The sequence below is a fragment of the Cetorhinus maximus genome, chromosome 28 (assembly GCF_964194155.1).
Source record: "Cetorhinus maximus chromosome 28, sCetMax3.hap1.1, whole genome shotgun sequence".
Classification (NCBI taxonomy): Eukaryota; Metazoa; Chordata; class Chondrichthyes; order Lamniformes; family Cetorhinidae; genus Cetorhinus; species Cetorhinus maximus.
In genome coordinates this window covers 5,913,000-5,928,408 of record NC_135906.1, presented here as the reverse complement: position 1 = coordinate 5,928,408, position 15,409 = coordinate 5,913,000, and the positions used below count along the sequence as shown (strand labels likewise).

The 15,409-nt window shown below is 52.4% G+C and overlaps 1 protein-coding gene across 1 annotated transcript in view; it reads right to left on the bottom strand.

The window, feature by feature from the left end:
- Positions 1 to 15,409, bottom strand: part of LOC144668783 (zinc finger protein Gfi-1b-like) — a 51,732-nt gene that overhangs the window by 16,185 nt on the left and 20,138 nt on the right. Inside the window, exons 4-5 of the mRNA XM_078531116.1 lie at positions 11,895 to 12,139; positions 4,784 to 4,927 (exon numbers count right to left, since the gene is read on the bottom strand). Of these exons, the coding sequence (XP_078387242.1) occupies positions 4,784 to 4,927; positions 11,895 to 12,139 (389 nt within the window). The remainder of the gene's footprint in view (positions 1 to 4,783; positions 4,928 to 11,894; positions 12,140 to 15,409) is intronic.

Sequence of the window (15,409 nt, the reverse complement as noted above, 5' to 3'; positions counted from 1 at the left end):
CCCCAAACTAATCCCACTGTCCCGCTCTCTCCCCATAGCCCTGTATCAATCCCAAACTAATCCCACTGTCCCGCTCACTCCCCATAGCCCTCTATCAATCCAAAACAAATCCCATTGTCCCGCTCTCTCCCCATAGCCCTGTATCTACCCGCAAACTAATCCCACTGTCCCGCTCTCTGCCATAGCCCTGTATCAATCCCAAACTAATCCCACTGTCACGCTCTCTCCCCATAGCCCTGTATCAATCCCAAACTAATCCCACTGCCCCACTCTCTCCCCATAGCCCTGTATCAATCCCGAAACTAATCCCATTACCCCGCTCTCTCCCCATAGCCCTGAATCAATCCCGAAACTAATCCCACTGTCCCGCTCTCTCCCCATAGCCCTGTATAAATCCCAAACTAATCCCATTGTCCCGCTCAATCCCCATAGCCCTGTATCAATCCCAAACTAATCCCACTGACCCGCTCTCTCCCCATAGCCCAGTATCAATCCCAAACTAATCCCTCTGCCCCACTCTCTCCCCATAGCCCTGTATCAATCCCAAACTAATCCCACTGCCCCCGCTATCTCCCCATAGCCCTGTATCAATCCCCAAACTAATCCCACTGCCCGGCTCTCTCCCCATAGCCCAGTATCAATCCCCAAACTAATCTCACTTACCCGCTCTCTCGCCATAGCCCGATATAAATCTCCAAACTAATCCCACTGTCCCGCTCTCTCCCCATACCCCTGTATAAATCCCAAACTAATCCCACTGTCCCGCTCTCTCCCCATAGCCCTGTATCAATCCCAAACTAATCCCACTGCCCCGCTCTCTCCTCATAGCCCCGCTCTCTCCCCATTGCCCTGTATCAATCCCAAACTAATCCCACTGCCCCGTTCTCTCCCCATAGCCCAGTATCAATCCCCAAACTAATCCCATTTACCCGCTCTCTCGCCATAGCCCGGTATAAATCCCAAACTAATCCCACTGTCCAGCTCTATCCTCATAGTCCTGTATCAATCTCAAACTAATCCCACTGTCGCGCTCTCTCCCCATAGCCCGGTATCAATCCCAGACTAATCTCACTGTCCAGCTCTCTCCTCATAGTCCTGTATCAATCTCAAACTAATCCCACTGCACCGCTCTATCCCCATAGCCCAGTATCAATCCCAATCTAATCCCACTGTCCCGCTCCCTCCCCATAGCCCTGTATCAATCCCCAAAATTATCCCACTGCCCCACTCTCTCCCCATAGCCCCACTCTCTCCCCATAGCCCTGTATCAATCCCAGATTAATCCCACTGCCCCGCTCTCTCCCCATACCGCTGTATCAATCCCAAACTAATCCCACTGCCCCGCTCTCTCCCCTTGGCCCAGTATCAATCCCAAACTAATCACATTCCCCGCTCTCTGCCATAACCCTGGATCAATCCCCAAACTAATCCCACTGCCCTGCTCCCTCCCCATAACCCTGTATCAATCCCCAAACTAATCCCACTGCCCCACTCTCTCCCCATAGCCCTGTATCAATCCCAAAATAATCCCACTGTCCCGCTCTCTCCCCATACCCCTGTATCAATCACAAACTAATCCCACTGTCCCACTCTCTCCTCATAGCCCAGTATCAATCCCAAACTAATCCCACTGTCCCGCTCTCTCCCCATAGCCCTGTATCAATCCCAAAATAATCCCACTGTCCCGCTCTCTCCCCATACCCCTGTATCAATCCCAATCTAATCCCACTGCCCCGCTCTCTCCTCATAGCCCAGTATCAATCCCAAACTAATCCCACTGTCCCGCTCTCTCCCCATAGCCCTGTATCAATCCCCAAACTAATCCCACTGCCCCGCTCTCTCCCCATAGCCCTGTATCAATCCCAAACTAATCCCACTGTCCCGCTCTCTCCCCATAGCCCTGTATCAATCACAAAATAATCCCACTGTCCCACTCTCTCCCCATAGCCCTGTATCAATCCCCAAACTAAACCCACTGCCCCGACTCTCCCCATAGCCCTGTATCAATCCCAAAATAATCCCACTGTCCCGCTCTCTCCCCATAGCCCTGTATCAATCCCAAACTAATCCCACTGCCCCGCTCTCTCCCCATAGCCCTGTATCAATCCCAAACTAATCCCACTGTCCCGCTCTCTCCCCAACACCCTGTATAAATCCCAAACTAATCCCACTGTCCCGTTCTCTCCCCATAGCCCTGTATCAATCCCAAACTAATCCCCTGCCCCACTCTCTCCCCATAGCCCTGTATCAATCCCAGACTAATCCCACTGTCCCGCCATCTCCCCATAGCCCTGTATCAATCCCCAAACTAATCCCACTGCCCCGCTCTGTCCCCATAGCCCTGTATCAATCCCAGATTAATCCCACTGCCCCGCTCTCTCCCCATACCGCTGTATCAATCCCAAACTAATCCCACTGCCCCGCTCTCTCCCCTTGGCACTGTATCAATCCCAAACTAATCACATTCCCCGCTCTCTGCCATAACCCTGTATCAATCCCCAATCTAATCACACTGCCCCGCTCTCTCCCCATAGCCCTGTATCAATCACAAACTAATCCCACTATCCCCCTCGCTCACCATAGCGCTGTAACAATCCCAAACTAATCCCACGGTCCCGCTCTCTCCCCATAGCCCTGTATCAATCCCAAACTAATCCCACTGTCCCGCTCTCTCCCCATAGCCCTGTATCAATCCCAAACTAATCCCACTACCCCGCTCTCTCCCCATAGCCCTGTATCAATCCCAAACTAATCCCACTGCCCTACTCTCTCCCCATAGCCCTGTATCAATCCCAAACTAATCCCACTGCCCCGATCTCTCCCCATAGCCCTGTATCAATCCCAATCTAATCCCACTGCCCCGCTCTCTCCTCATAGCCCAGTATCAGTCCCAAACTAATCCCACTGTCCCGCTCTCTCCCCAACACCCTGTATCAATCCCAAACTAATCCCACTGTCCCACTCTCTCCCCATAGCCCTGTATCAATCCCAAACTAATCGCACTGCCCCGATCTCTCCCCATAGCCCTGTATCAATCACCAAACTAATCCCACTGCCCCGATCCCTCCCCATAGCCCTGTATCAATCCCCAAACTAATCCCACTGCCCCACTCTCTCCCCATAACCCTGTATCAATCCCAAACTAATCCCAACGCCCCGCTCTCTCCCCATATCCCTATATCAATTCCAAAATTATCCCACTGCCCCGCTCTCTCCCCATAGCCCTGTATCAATCCCAAACTAATCCCACTGTCCCGCTCTCTCCCCATAGCCCTGTATCAATCCCAAACTAATCCCACTACCCCGCTCTCTCCCCATAGCCCTGTATCAATCCCAAACTAATCCCACTGCCCTACTCTCTCCCCATAGCCCCGTATCAATCCCAAACTAATTCCACTGCCCCGATCTCTCCCCATAGCCCTGTATCAATCCCAAACTAATTCCACTGCCCCGCTCTCTCTCCATAGCCCTGTATCAATCCCAAACTAATCCCACTGTCCCGCTCTCTCCCCATAGCCCTGTATCAATCCCCAAACTAATCCCACTGCCCCGCGCTCTCCCCATAGTCCTGTATCAATCCCCAAACTAATCCCACTGCCCCGCTCTCTCCCCATATCCCTGTATCAATCCCAAACTAATCCCACTGCCCCGCTCTCTCCCCATATCCCTGTATCAATCCCAAACTAATCCCACTGCCCCGCGCTCTCCCCATTGCCCTGTATCAATCCCCAAACTAATCCCACTGTCCCGCTCTCTGACGTTGATTCAGACATGAGCTCTGTCAGAGACACACACCGGCTACAATCAGCTCATATCACCCCGGAAAACCTCACTCTGGCAATGTCTTCCAGTCACTACCCCACAACACGGAAACTACAGGTGGATCCTTGCAGATTTACATTCCTGTGCCTGGATGGGGCATAATCAGAAAGTAGCTTGATGATATAAGAGTCAGTGTTGATATCTGTGTGTTATGAGAATGTTTTGTGTGTGTGATTTCAGCCAGGTTCAGGTTTACCCAGTCCAAGAAGGAGCCAAGTGTTTCTATGTATAGCAACTTGTCTGGAGCCCTCACGTCCCAGTTCCTGCTGTGTTATGATCTATTGTGTTTTTTTTACAACTGTGAAGAATTTATTGTACCTGCCACAGAAATGTTCCAGTGAGAGAGTGGGCGGTGTGACATCACCATCTGCTGGTGTGGGGAAATATAACAGGAAGATTACATGGTAATAACTTTTATCAAACAATCTGTGTGTGTGTGTATGTGTGTGTGTGAGAGTTTGTGTGTGTGTGTGTGGACACAGAATTTGTGTGTGTGTGTGTGTGTATGTGTGTGAGTTTGTGTGTGTGTGTGAGTTTCTGTGTGTGTGTGTGTATGTGTGTGAGTTTGTGTGTGTGTGTGAGTTTCTGTGTGTGTGTGTGTATGTGTGTGAGTTTGTGTGTGTGTGTGAGTTTCTGTGTGTGTGAGTTTGTGTGTGTGTGTGTAGGTGTGTGTGTGTGTGTGTGTAGGTGTGTGTGTGTGAGTTTGTGTGTGTGTGTGTGTGGACACAGAATTTGTGTGTGTGTGTGTGTGTGTATGTGTGTGTGTGAGAGTTTGTGTGTGTGTGTGTGTGTGTGGACACAGAATTTGTGTGTGTGTGTGTGTGTATGTGTGTGAGTTTGTGTGTGTGTGTGAGTTTCTGTGTGTGTGAGTTTGTGTGTGTGTGTGTAGGTGTGTGTGTGTGTGTGTGTGTGTGTGTGTGTAGGTGTGTGTGTAGGTGTTCACACAGGCTGTAGGCCTTACCTTGACCTGGGAATGTGCAGCTTGATGTTGATCCAGGCTGAGAGCGTGTCCAAAGGCTTTGCCACACAGCTTGCAGGTGAAGAGCTGGCTGCCATTGTGAGATCTCCGCACATGAACCTCCAGCCCATGGGAAGTGGAAAACACCTACAAACCAGACAGATTCCTGATGAAGACAGGTCTTCGGGGAGACTCTGGGCTGTAGTCACATCACTGAGGCTTTGAGGACTGGGTGACAGCTGAAGAGATGGTCCTGTCTCCAGCAGGCCACAGCCTGTCCCTTAGACAGGCAGCAGGAAGCTACAGGCAAGACAGGCACTTGGATTTTTATTTATTTTTCCATGGGATGTGGGTGTCGCTGACAAGGCCAGCATTTGCTGCCCATCCCTAATTGCCCTGGAACTGAGTGGCGAGGCCATTTCGGAGGGGCAGTTAACGGTCAACCACATGGCTGTGGGTCTGGAGTCACGTGTAGCCCAGACTGGGTAAGAATGGCAGGTTTCCTTCCCTAAAGGGCGTTAGTGAACCAGATGGGTTTTTACAACAATCGATGACAGTTTTCCTGGTCACCATGACTGAGACTAGCTTTATAATTCCGGATTTATTTATTGAATTTAAACTCCACCAGCTGCCTTGACCACGTCCCCCGAGCGTTAGCCTGGGCCTCAGGTTACTGGTCCAGGTTACTTGGCCCGTCACAGTCCAATCTGAATGGAAACTGTGAGGAGGACTCAGGGAACAGGGGTAGCCCACTCGGCCCCTCGAACCTGCTGCACCAATCAATCAGCTCAGGGCTGATCCGGTTGTGGTCTCAGCCCCACTTTCCTGTCTGACCCCACCCCCCCCCGCCCCCATAATCCTTGACCCCCTTCTCCATCCAAAACCTGTCTCCGACTCAGCCTTGGATAAAGTCAGTGACCCAGTCTCCACTGCTCCCTGGGGAGGAGAATTCCTCAGACTAACCGCCCTCTGAGAGAAGAAATCCTTCCTCTGCTCAGCCTGCAATGGATGAAGTTAAATTGGAGGCTGCAATGAGATGCAGTCGGGTTCAATGAGCGGCAGCTGGAACTACCTTCCCCTTGAGTTCTCTGCCCAAGGGGCAGGTCTGACCCACAGCGCCACGGCCTGCACCACAGGGTAAGGGGGCAGGTCCCGGATCCACCCCAGCCAGAACGGGGATCGAAGCCCGCGTGGCCGACACCACTCGGAGCCAGGCCATTCCCACCCCGAGGATACTGCAGGAGAATGGGAGCGGCGGATGAAGATCAGCCTCGATTGAGTTGAATGGTGCAGCAGGTTCGAGGGGCTGAATGGCCTCCTCCTCCCATTTCCTATATTGTTTACGCTGGTGGGTAACAGGTGCAGTCAAACCAAACCCTGGAGCCACCAGGACATGGGGCTGGACTGTCTGACTGCACTGATGATGAGGATGGGGATGGGGATATTCACTGGGAGCTGGTGAGTGGGTGGGGGGGGTGGGCAGGAGGGGGGAATTGTTACTCACTCTTAAGGCATCTTATTTCATCCAACAGTTCAGCTCGATCACACCAAGACTCTGACTGGACGCTGACTATTTATTTTACATTTAACAGGTTCATCAACATCTCTGCTGCCAGTTCACCCAGTATCATCCAACACTAACCAGAGAGCTACAGCCTCTGCTCATTAATGTGCGGCCGGGTGTGAGTGTGTCTGGGTGTGAGTGTGTCTGGGTGTGAGTGTGTCTGGGTGTGAGTGTGTCTGGGTGTGAGTTGTGTCTGGGTGTGAGTTGTGTCTGGGTGTGAATGTGTCTGGGTGTGAGTGTGTCTGGGTGTGAGTTGTGTCTGGGTGTGAGTTGTGTCTGGGTGTGAATGTGTCTGGGTGTGAGTGTGTCTGGGTGTGAGTGCGTCTGGGTGTGAGTGCGTCTGGGTGTGAGAGCGTCTGGGTGTGTGTGCGGCTGGGTGTGAGTGCGGCTGGGTGTGAGTGCGGCTGGATGTGAGTGCGGCTGGGTGTGAGTGCGGCTGGGTGTGAGTGCAGCTGGGTGTGAGTGTGTCTGGGTGTGAGTGTGGCTGGGTGTGAGTGCGGCTGGGTGTGTGTGCGGCTGGGTGTGAGTGTGTCTGGGTGTGAATGTGTCTGGGTGTGTGTGCGGCTGGGTGTGAGTGTGTGTAACTGGGTGTGAGTGTGTCTGGGTGTGAGTGTGTCTGGGTGTGAATGTGTCTGGGTGTGTGTGCGGCTGGGTGTGAGTGCGGCTGGGTGTGTGTGCAGCTGGGTGTGAGTGTGGCTGGGTGTGAGTGTGTCTGGGTGTGAGTGCAGCTGGGTGTGTGTGAAGCTGGGGTGTGAGTGTGTGTAACTGGGTGTGTGTGCGGCTGAGTGTGAGTGTGTGTAACTGGGTGTGTGTGTGGCTGGGTGTGTGTGTGGTTGGGTGTGTGTAACTGGATGTGAGTGTGTCTGGGTGTGAGCACGGCTGGGTGTGAGTGTGTGTAACTGGGTGCGAGTGTGGCTGGGTGTGTGTGTGGCTGGGTGTGTGTAACTGGATGTGAGTGTGTCTGGGTGTGAGTGTGTGTAACTGGGTGTGAGTGCGGCTGGGTGTGAGTGAGGCTGGGTGTGAGTGTGTCTGGGTGTGAGTGCGGCTGGGTGTGTGTGTGTCTGGGCGTGAGTGTGTCTGGGCGTGAGTGTGTCTGGGCGTGAGTGTGTCTGGGTGTGTGTGTGTCTGGGCGTGAGTGTGGCTGGGTGTGAGTGTGGCTGGGTGTGAGTGTGGCTGGGTGTGAGCGTGGCTGGGTGTGAGTGCGGCTGGGTGTGAGTGTGTGTAACTGGGTGTGTGTGTGTCTGGGCGTGAGTGTGTCTGGGCGTGAGTGTGTCTGGGCGTGAGTGTGTCTGGGTGTGTGTGTGTCTGGGCGTGAGTGTGGCTGGGTGTGAGTGTGGCTGGGTGTGAGTGTGGCTGGGTGTGAGCGTGGCTGGGTGTGAGTGCGGCTGGGTGTGAGTGTGTGTAACTGGATGTGACTGGGTGTGTGTGAGTGTAACTATGGGAAGAATTTCCCTCTCGGTCGGTTGGTAAGTTCAGGAGGGGGGGCTCACGGGAGAGTAAGCCTCCGATCGAGGGCGCGCTGCCATTGTACGCGGACAGACCAATGAAGGCCCGGCCAGCGTGATGTCCACTCGGAAGTGCTGTGCGCTCCCTGTGGGGGCGGAGGGAGATTACCTCAGCTGGGAGTTTGGTCTTTCACACATACGCACAGATCAGCGCCCTCAGCGCCCTGAGGCTAGGCGCTGCCTCAGGGAGATCGGCACCAAATTCAAAAATGTGAAATATAGAAAAATAATATTTCCCTGACATATCCCCTCATGTGACACTGTCACGTGAGTTGGGACATGTCCATCACTTTTAATTAAACTTTAATTAAATTTTTAAAAACCTACATGAAGCCTCATCCTGCCCATGGATGAGGTTCGATGCTTTCTCTAATGCCCGCCAGGCTGGACAGGCAGGTCCACTAAAGACTTTAATAACTTTCTCAATGGCCTCAATAGGCCGTTGACAGGTCGGCGGGCGCACAGCTGATTCGGCTGCGCCCCTGTTGACCTGGAAATGGGAATGGGGCGCGGTGATGTCAGGAGTTCTGCCCGATGTCATCCCCGCGTCATTTTACACATCAGCGAGCGGGCCCCTCCCTCCCCCCTACCCCCGCTCGCCGAATTCAATATCCTCTCCTATGTGTGACTGAACGTGGCTGAGTGTGTGTATGAGTGTGGGTGTGTGTGCGTGCGTGCATGTGTTAATTGGGACTGGGTGTGGGTGTGAGTGTGACTGGGTGTGGGTGTGAGTGTGACTGGGTGTGACTGGGTGTGTATGAGTGTGTATGTGTGTGACTGGGTATGTCCGAGTGTATCTGAGTGTAACTGGGTGTGACTGGGTGTGTACGAGTGTGACTGGGTATGTACGAGTGTGACTGGGTGTGTACAAGTGTGACTGGGTGTGTCTGGGTGTGTACGAGTGTGACTGGGTGTGACTGGGTGTGTACAAGTGTGACTGGGTGTGACTGGGTGCGTACGAGTGTGACTGGGTGTGTATGAGTGTGTATGTGTATGACTGGGTATGTCCGAGTGTGACTGGGTGTGAACGAGTGTGACTGGGTGTGAACGAGTGTGACTGGGTGTGCCCGAGTGTGAACGAGTGTGACTGGGTGTGAACGAGTGTGACTGGGTGTGTACGAGCGTGACTGGGTGAGTACGAGTGTGACTGGGTGTGACTGGGTGTGCACGAGTGTGACTGGGTGTGTACGAGTGTGACTGGGTGTGTACGAGTGTGACTGGGTGTGACTGGGTGTGTACGAGTGTGACTGGGTGTGTACGAGTGTGACTGGGTGTGTACGAGTGTGACTGGGTATGTCCGAGTGTGTCTAAGTGTGACTGGGTGTGAACGAGTGTGACCGAGTGTGACTGGGTGTGTACGTGCGTGACTGGGTGCGTACGAGTGTGACTGGGTGTGTACGAGTGTGACTGGGTGTGACTGGGTGTGTACGAGTGTGACTGGGTGTGTACGAGAGTGACTGGGTGTGACTGGGTGTGTACGAGTGTGACTGGGTATGTCCAAGTGTGAACGAGTGTGACTGGGTGTGTACGAGAGTCACTGGGTGTGTACGAGTGTGACTGGGTGTGACTGGGCATGTATGAGTGTGACTGGGTGTGTATGAGTGTGACTGGGTGTGTCTGGGTGTGTACGAGTGTGACTGGGTGTGACTGGGTGTGTACAAGTGTGACTGGGTGTGACTGGGTGTGTACGAGTGTGACTGGGTGTGACTGGGCGTGTATGAGTGTGACTGGGTGTGTACAAGTGTGACTGGGTGTGTCTGGGTGTGTACGAGTGTGACTGGGTGTGACTGGGTGTGTACAAGTGTGACTGGGTGTGACTGGGTGCGTACAAGTGTGACTGGGTGTGACTGGGTGCGTACGAGTGTGACTGGGTGTAAGTGAGTGTGTATGTGTATGACTGGGTATGTCCGAGTGTGACTGGGTGTGAATGAGTGTGACTGGGTGTGAACGAGTGTGACTGGGTGTGTACGAGTGTGACTGGGTATGTCCGAGTGTGTCTGAGTGTGACTGGGTGTGAACGAGTGTGACTAGGTATGCCCGAGTGTGAACGAGTGTGACTGGGTGTGTACGAGTGTGACTGGGTGTGTACGAGTGTGACTGGGTGTGACTGGGTGTGTACGAGTGTGACTGGGTGTGTACGAGTGTGAACGAGTGTGACTGGGTGTGTACAAGAGTGACTGGGTGTGTGCGAGTGTGACTGGGTGTGTACGAGTATGACTGGGTATGTCCGAGTGTGAACGAGTGTGACTGGGTGTGTACGAGCGTGACTGGGTGTGTACGAGTGTGACTGGGTGTGACTGGGTGTGTACGAGTGTGACTGGGTGTGACTGGGTGTGTACGAGTGTGACTGGGTGTGTACGAGTGTGACTGGGTGTGACTGGGTGTGTACGAGTGTGACTGTGTGTGTACGAGTGTGACTGGGTATGTCCGAGTGTGAACGAGTGTGACTGGGTGTGTACAAGTGTGACTGGGTGTGTACGAGTGTGACTGGGTGTGTACGAGTGTGACTGGGTGTGACTTGGTGTGACTGGGTGTGTACGAGCGTGACTGGGTGTGACTGGGTGTGTACGAGTGTGACTGGGTGTGTACGAGTGTGACTGAGTGTGCCCGAGGCCTGAATTTTGCGCTCATCAGGCACGCCCGATTGGTGGGCCCGGGAACGGACAGGAAACCATCCCCCGACCGTGATTGGCCTCCAGCCACACTGTCACGCTGGCCAGTTAACGGCCAGTCAGTGTGAACCGCGCGCTGGGAAAGACTCAGCGCTGCCTTTGGCGGCGGGAAGAGGGCGGGTGCCGACGTCACCGTGGGTGCTGGTGAGCGCTTCCACTGAGCTCCCTGAAGGCAGACAACTGCCTCCGGGAGCTGCAGACCTCCAAATAATAAAAGTACAAAAATGCCGGCAAAAATGTCCTTGCAGCACAATCAAGCATCTGAAAGCATACCTCATTAAAAAACAGTCCCTAGATATGGCTTTTTATTTTAAATCCTAAAGGAGATTTCATCCCGCCCTTTGGATGAGTTTTCATCAAAAATGTAAAGTCTGCCTGGTCGATTGGCCCGAATGCCAACTGTAAGGTTACAATTGGGCCGCTAATGAGATTAATTTTCGGCGCGAACCCTTCCGGCTTTTTCCGCCAAGCAAAATATAGTGTAAGCGCGCGGTGAAGTCAGGACACTCACCCAGAGTCACCTCACACAATCTTACATCCATTCAGGTCGGGTACATGCCAACCCGCGGGGTGTAACCCTGGGTGTGTAAGTGTGTCTGAGTGTGTCTGGGGGTGTCAGAGTGTGACTGGTTGTGTATGAATGTGACTGAGTGTGTCTGAGTGTAACTGGTTGTGTGCGAGTGCAACTTGTGTGTACAAGTGTGACTGGATGCATCTGAGTCTAACTAGGTGTGTCTGAGTGTAAATGGGTGTGTCTAAGTGTGACTGGGTGTTTATGAGTGTGACTGGTGTGTACGAGCGTGACTGGGTGTGTTTGCGTGTGACTGGGTGTACCTGAGTGTATCTGATTATGTTTGAATGTGTATGAGTGTGACTTGGTGTCCAAGAGTGTGACTAGGTGTGTATGAGAGTGACTGGGTGCGTCTGAGTGTGACTGAGTGTGTCTGATTGTGATTGAGTGTGTCTGAGTGCGACTGAGTGTGTCTGATTGTGATTGAGTGTGTCTGAGTGTGTCTGAGTGTGACTGAGTGTGACTGAGTGTGACTGAGTGTGATTGGGTATGTCTGAGTGTGACTGAGTGTGTCTGAGTGTGAATGGGTGTGTCTGAGTGTGACTGAGTGTGACTGGGTGTGTCTGAGAGTGACTGGGTGTGTGTGAGTGTGACTGGGTGTGTCTGAGTGTGACTGGGTGTGTGTGAGTGTGACTGGGTGTGTCTGAGAGTGACTGGGTGGTGTCTGAGTGTGACTGAGTGTGACTGGGTGTGTCTGAGAGTGACTGGGTGTGTGTGAGTGTGACTGGGTGTGTCTGAGTGTGACTGGGTGTGTGTGAGTGTGACTGGGTGTGTCTGAGTGTGACTGGGTGTGAGTCCTTACCTTGTCACAGTTGATGCAGTTATACGGAGTTTTGTGCAGAGTTCCCACTGTGAAGGCGGCATTGCCGCTATTGTCAACGTTCCTCGCAGTGTCCTGGCTCTGGAGTGAGCTCTGGGGGTCTAACATCGGTGACAGGTAGTCCTCAACTAGATGCTTAAGTCCAACTGTGGAGTAAGCACTCCAGGTGTACGGTCGCAATCGTAATCCCAGGCTGCAGGGTGATTCCGGAGAGAGAAACAGGTTATCTGAAACAGAAAAATCCAATAAAGGAGATTTAACCTCAGAGTCCTCCAGTGATTCAAACTCCTCCTCTCACACATCTGGAACCATTTCACTCCACATCACATCAGGTCCTTTACTGTGGTCTCAGAATAACTGGGCAGGAGCAGCTTCACTCTCCGAAACCATGTCCGGACTCCGCTGATCCTGTTTAATCCCAGAATCTGTGGGAACGGAGAGATTCTAGTCCACATCTGTCTGAGCTCTGAGTGTTGGTGAGGGATTGAACTGTGAGCGATCAGAACATCAATGGATCGGGCACGGAGCCCGTGTTCACTGAGGGAACTGAGTGCTCACCCCTCACTCCCTCACTCCCTCACCCTGAAACACTAACTCACCCCTCACTCCCTCACCCTGAAACACTAACTCACCCCTCACTCCCTCACCCTGAAACACTAACTCACCCCTCACTCCCTCACTCCCTCACCCTGAAACACTAACTCACCCCTCACTCCCTCACCCTGAAACACTAACTCACCCCTCACTCCCTCACCCTGAAACACTAACTCACCCCTCACTCCCTCACTCCCTCACCCTGAAACACTAACTCACCCCTCACTCCCTCACCCTAACTCACCCCTCACTCCCTCACTCCCTCACCCTAACTCACCCCTCACTCCCTCACCCCTCACTCCCTCACCCTAACTCACCCCTCACTCCCTCACTCCCTCACCCTAACTCACCCCTCACTCCCTCACCCTGAAACACTAACTCACCCCTCACTCCCTCACCCTAACTCACCCCTCACTCCCTCACTCCCTCACCCTAACTCACCCCTCACTCCCTCACCCTGAAACACTAACTCACCCCTCACTCCCTCACTCCCTCACCCTAACTCACCCCTCACTCCCTCACCCTGAAACACTAACTCACCCCTCACTCCCTCACCCTAACTCACCCTCATTCCCTCACCCTGAAACACTAACTCACCCCTCACTCCCTCACCCTAACTCACCCCTCACTCCCTCACCCTGAAACACTAACTCACCCCTCACCCTGAAACACTAACTAGTCAGCACCCGATCAGAGTGACATTGATCACAATTAACACAAACTGAACATAAATTTCACCATTTCACTAATTCACTGACTCAAACATGTGACCGAGTTTCAGCAAAGTCCATTAGCAACTGTTAATTCACCATCGTTACAGCAAATTGTCCCTCACACTCCCTCACACTCCCTCACTCTCACCCTCACTCCCTCACACCCTCACTCTCACCCTCACACCCTCACACCCTCACTCCCTCACATTAACGATTGGGTGAAGGGAGTTTCTGGCACTGAAACTATGTGAATGATGTGCCACCAGGACCTTTGTTGGGACTGTTTCTGCTTCCTATATACATATAAATTATTGGGACTTGGGAATTGAGAGGATATTGACTGGTACCAGATTGGGGTATGGCAGATTGTGAGAGCCTGGAGGGCAGACTGGGTGGGTAAGAGCAGATGCAGGAAAATATGAAGTAAACCGTCCAGGGGAACAAACAGGAAAAGGAAATGTGACTTAAATGGTGAAATGTTAACTGTCTCCGAGGGACCTTGCTGTGTAGAAAAGCAAATCGTTCAAGGTGTCACTGAGCGGAGACCAGGCCTTTTAAGGGAAACAGAGTCCTCGGCTTTGTATGAACAGGAATAGAGGAAGCTCATAGAGTCGTTTGGAGCCATAACCTCATTAAGAGCACAGAAGGAGGTCATTCAGGAGCTGGAGAGGCAGTGGACCTGTCAGCTGCTCAGAACCAGCCCACGCTGAATTCCTGTTTGTTTTAAATAGTGACATCACAGGAAAACCGTAAGTTCATTGGTTGTTAAGAAACTGCTGTTAGGGACTGTCTTCAAATTGCTGTAAATTAGAAAAACACATTACCTTTAAAGAAGCAGCTATACTTGGATTTAAGTAAGAGACACCAGGAATAAGGGAAAGTCAGGGCCAGTATAATAAAGTATTAGAAATAAACCAAAGTAAAATAAAGCTAAGGCATGACAGGGCAGATCGGTTGTGTGGGATGTGTGTCCTGTAATATGTGGGAAGTCATGGATGATCCCAGTGTCCTAGACAACCACATGTGCAGGAAGTACTGCCAGCTGCAGTACCTAGGGCTCTGGGTTTTGGAGCTCGAACGGCGGCTGGAGTCACTGTGGCACATCCGTGAGGCTGAGAGCTATGTGGATAGCACCTTCAGAGAGGTGGTCACACTGTAGCTTAAGGGCTTGGAGACAGAAAGGGAATGGGTAACCGCCAGGCAGTCCAAGGGCAATAGGCAGGTAATGCAGAAGTCCCCTGGGGTCCTGCTCACCAATCAGCTTTCCAATTTGGAATCTGGTGAGGACATTGGTTCCTCAGAGGAGTGCAGTCAAAGCCAAGTTTGTGGCACCATGAGTGTCTCAGCTGTACAGGAGGGGAGGAAGAAGAAAGGAAGAACTTTAGTGATAGGAGATTCATTAGTTAGGGGAACAGACAGGAGTTTCTGTGGCCTTAGTCGTGACTCCAGGATGGTTTGTTGCCTCCCTGGTGGCAGGGTCAAGGATGTCACAGAGCTACAACACAGGACATTCTTCTGGGGGAGGGTGATCAGCCAGAGGTTGTGGTCCACATTGGTACCAATGACTTAGGTAAGAAGGGGGATGTGGTCCTGCAATCAGAATTTAGGGAGCTAGGTAGAAAATTAGCAATCAGGACCTCAAATGTAGTAATCTCCGGATTACTCCTAGTGCCACAAGCCAGTGAGTACAGAAATAGGAGGGTAAGGCAGGTGAATGCGTGACTGGAAAGATGGTGCAGGAGGGAGGGCTTTAGATTCCTGGGACACTGGGACTGGCTCTGGGTGAGATGGCACCTGTACAAGCCAGACGGGTTGAACAGAGATGGGACTGAGTTCCTTGCTAGTGTTGTTGGAGGGGCTTTAAACTAACTAGGCAGGGGTGTGGGGACCAGGGGAGAGTATTAAGGAGGAATACCAGGGTGCACAAAATACTGGGAGGGACAGATAGCACTAGTATAGAGAATAGTAAGTCAATGGGTGGAGTCAGAGTAAGGGAATAATTCATGAAGTCTAAATCAGGGTTACTGTGCATGTATGTGAATGCACAGAGTTTAGTTAATAAGATTGGGGAGTTACAGGCGCAGATTGCCATGTGGAAATATGATGTTGTGGCGATAACAGAGACCTGGCTCTAGGAAGGACAGAACTGGGTGCTAAATATTCCCGGGTACAAGGTGTTCAGAAGAGATC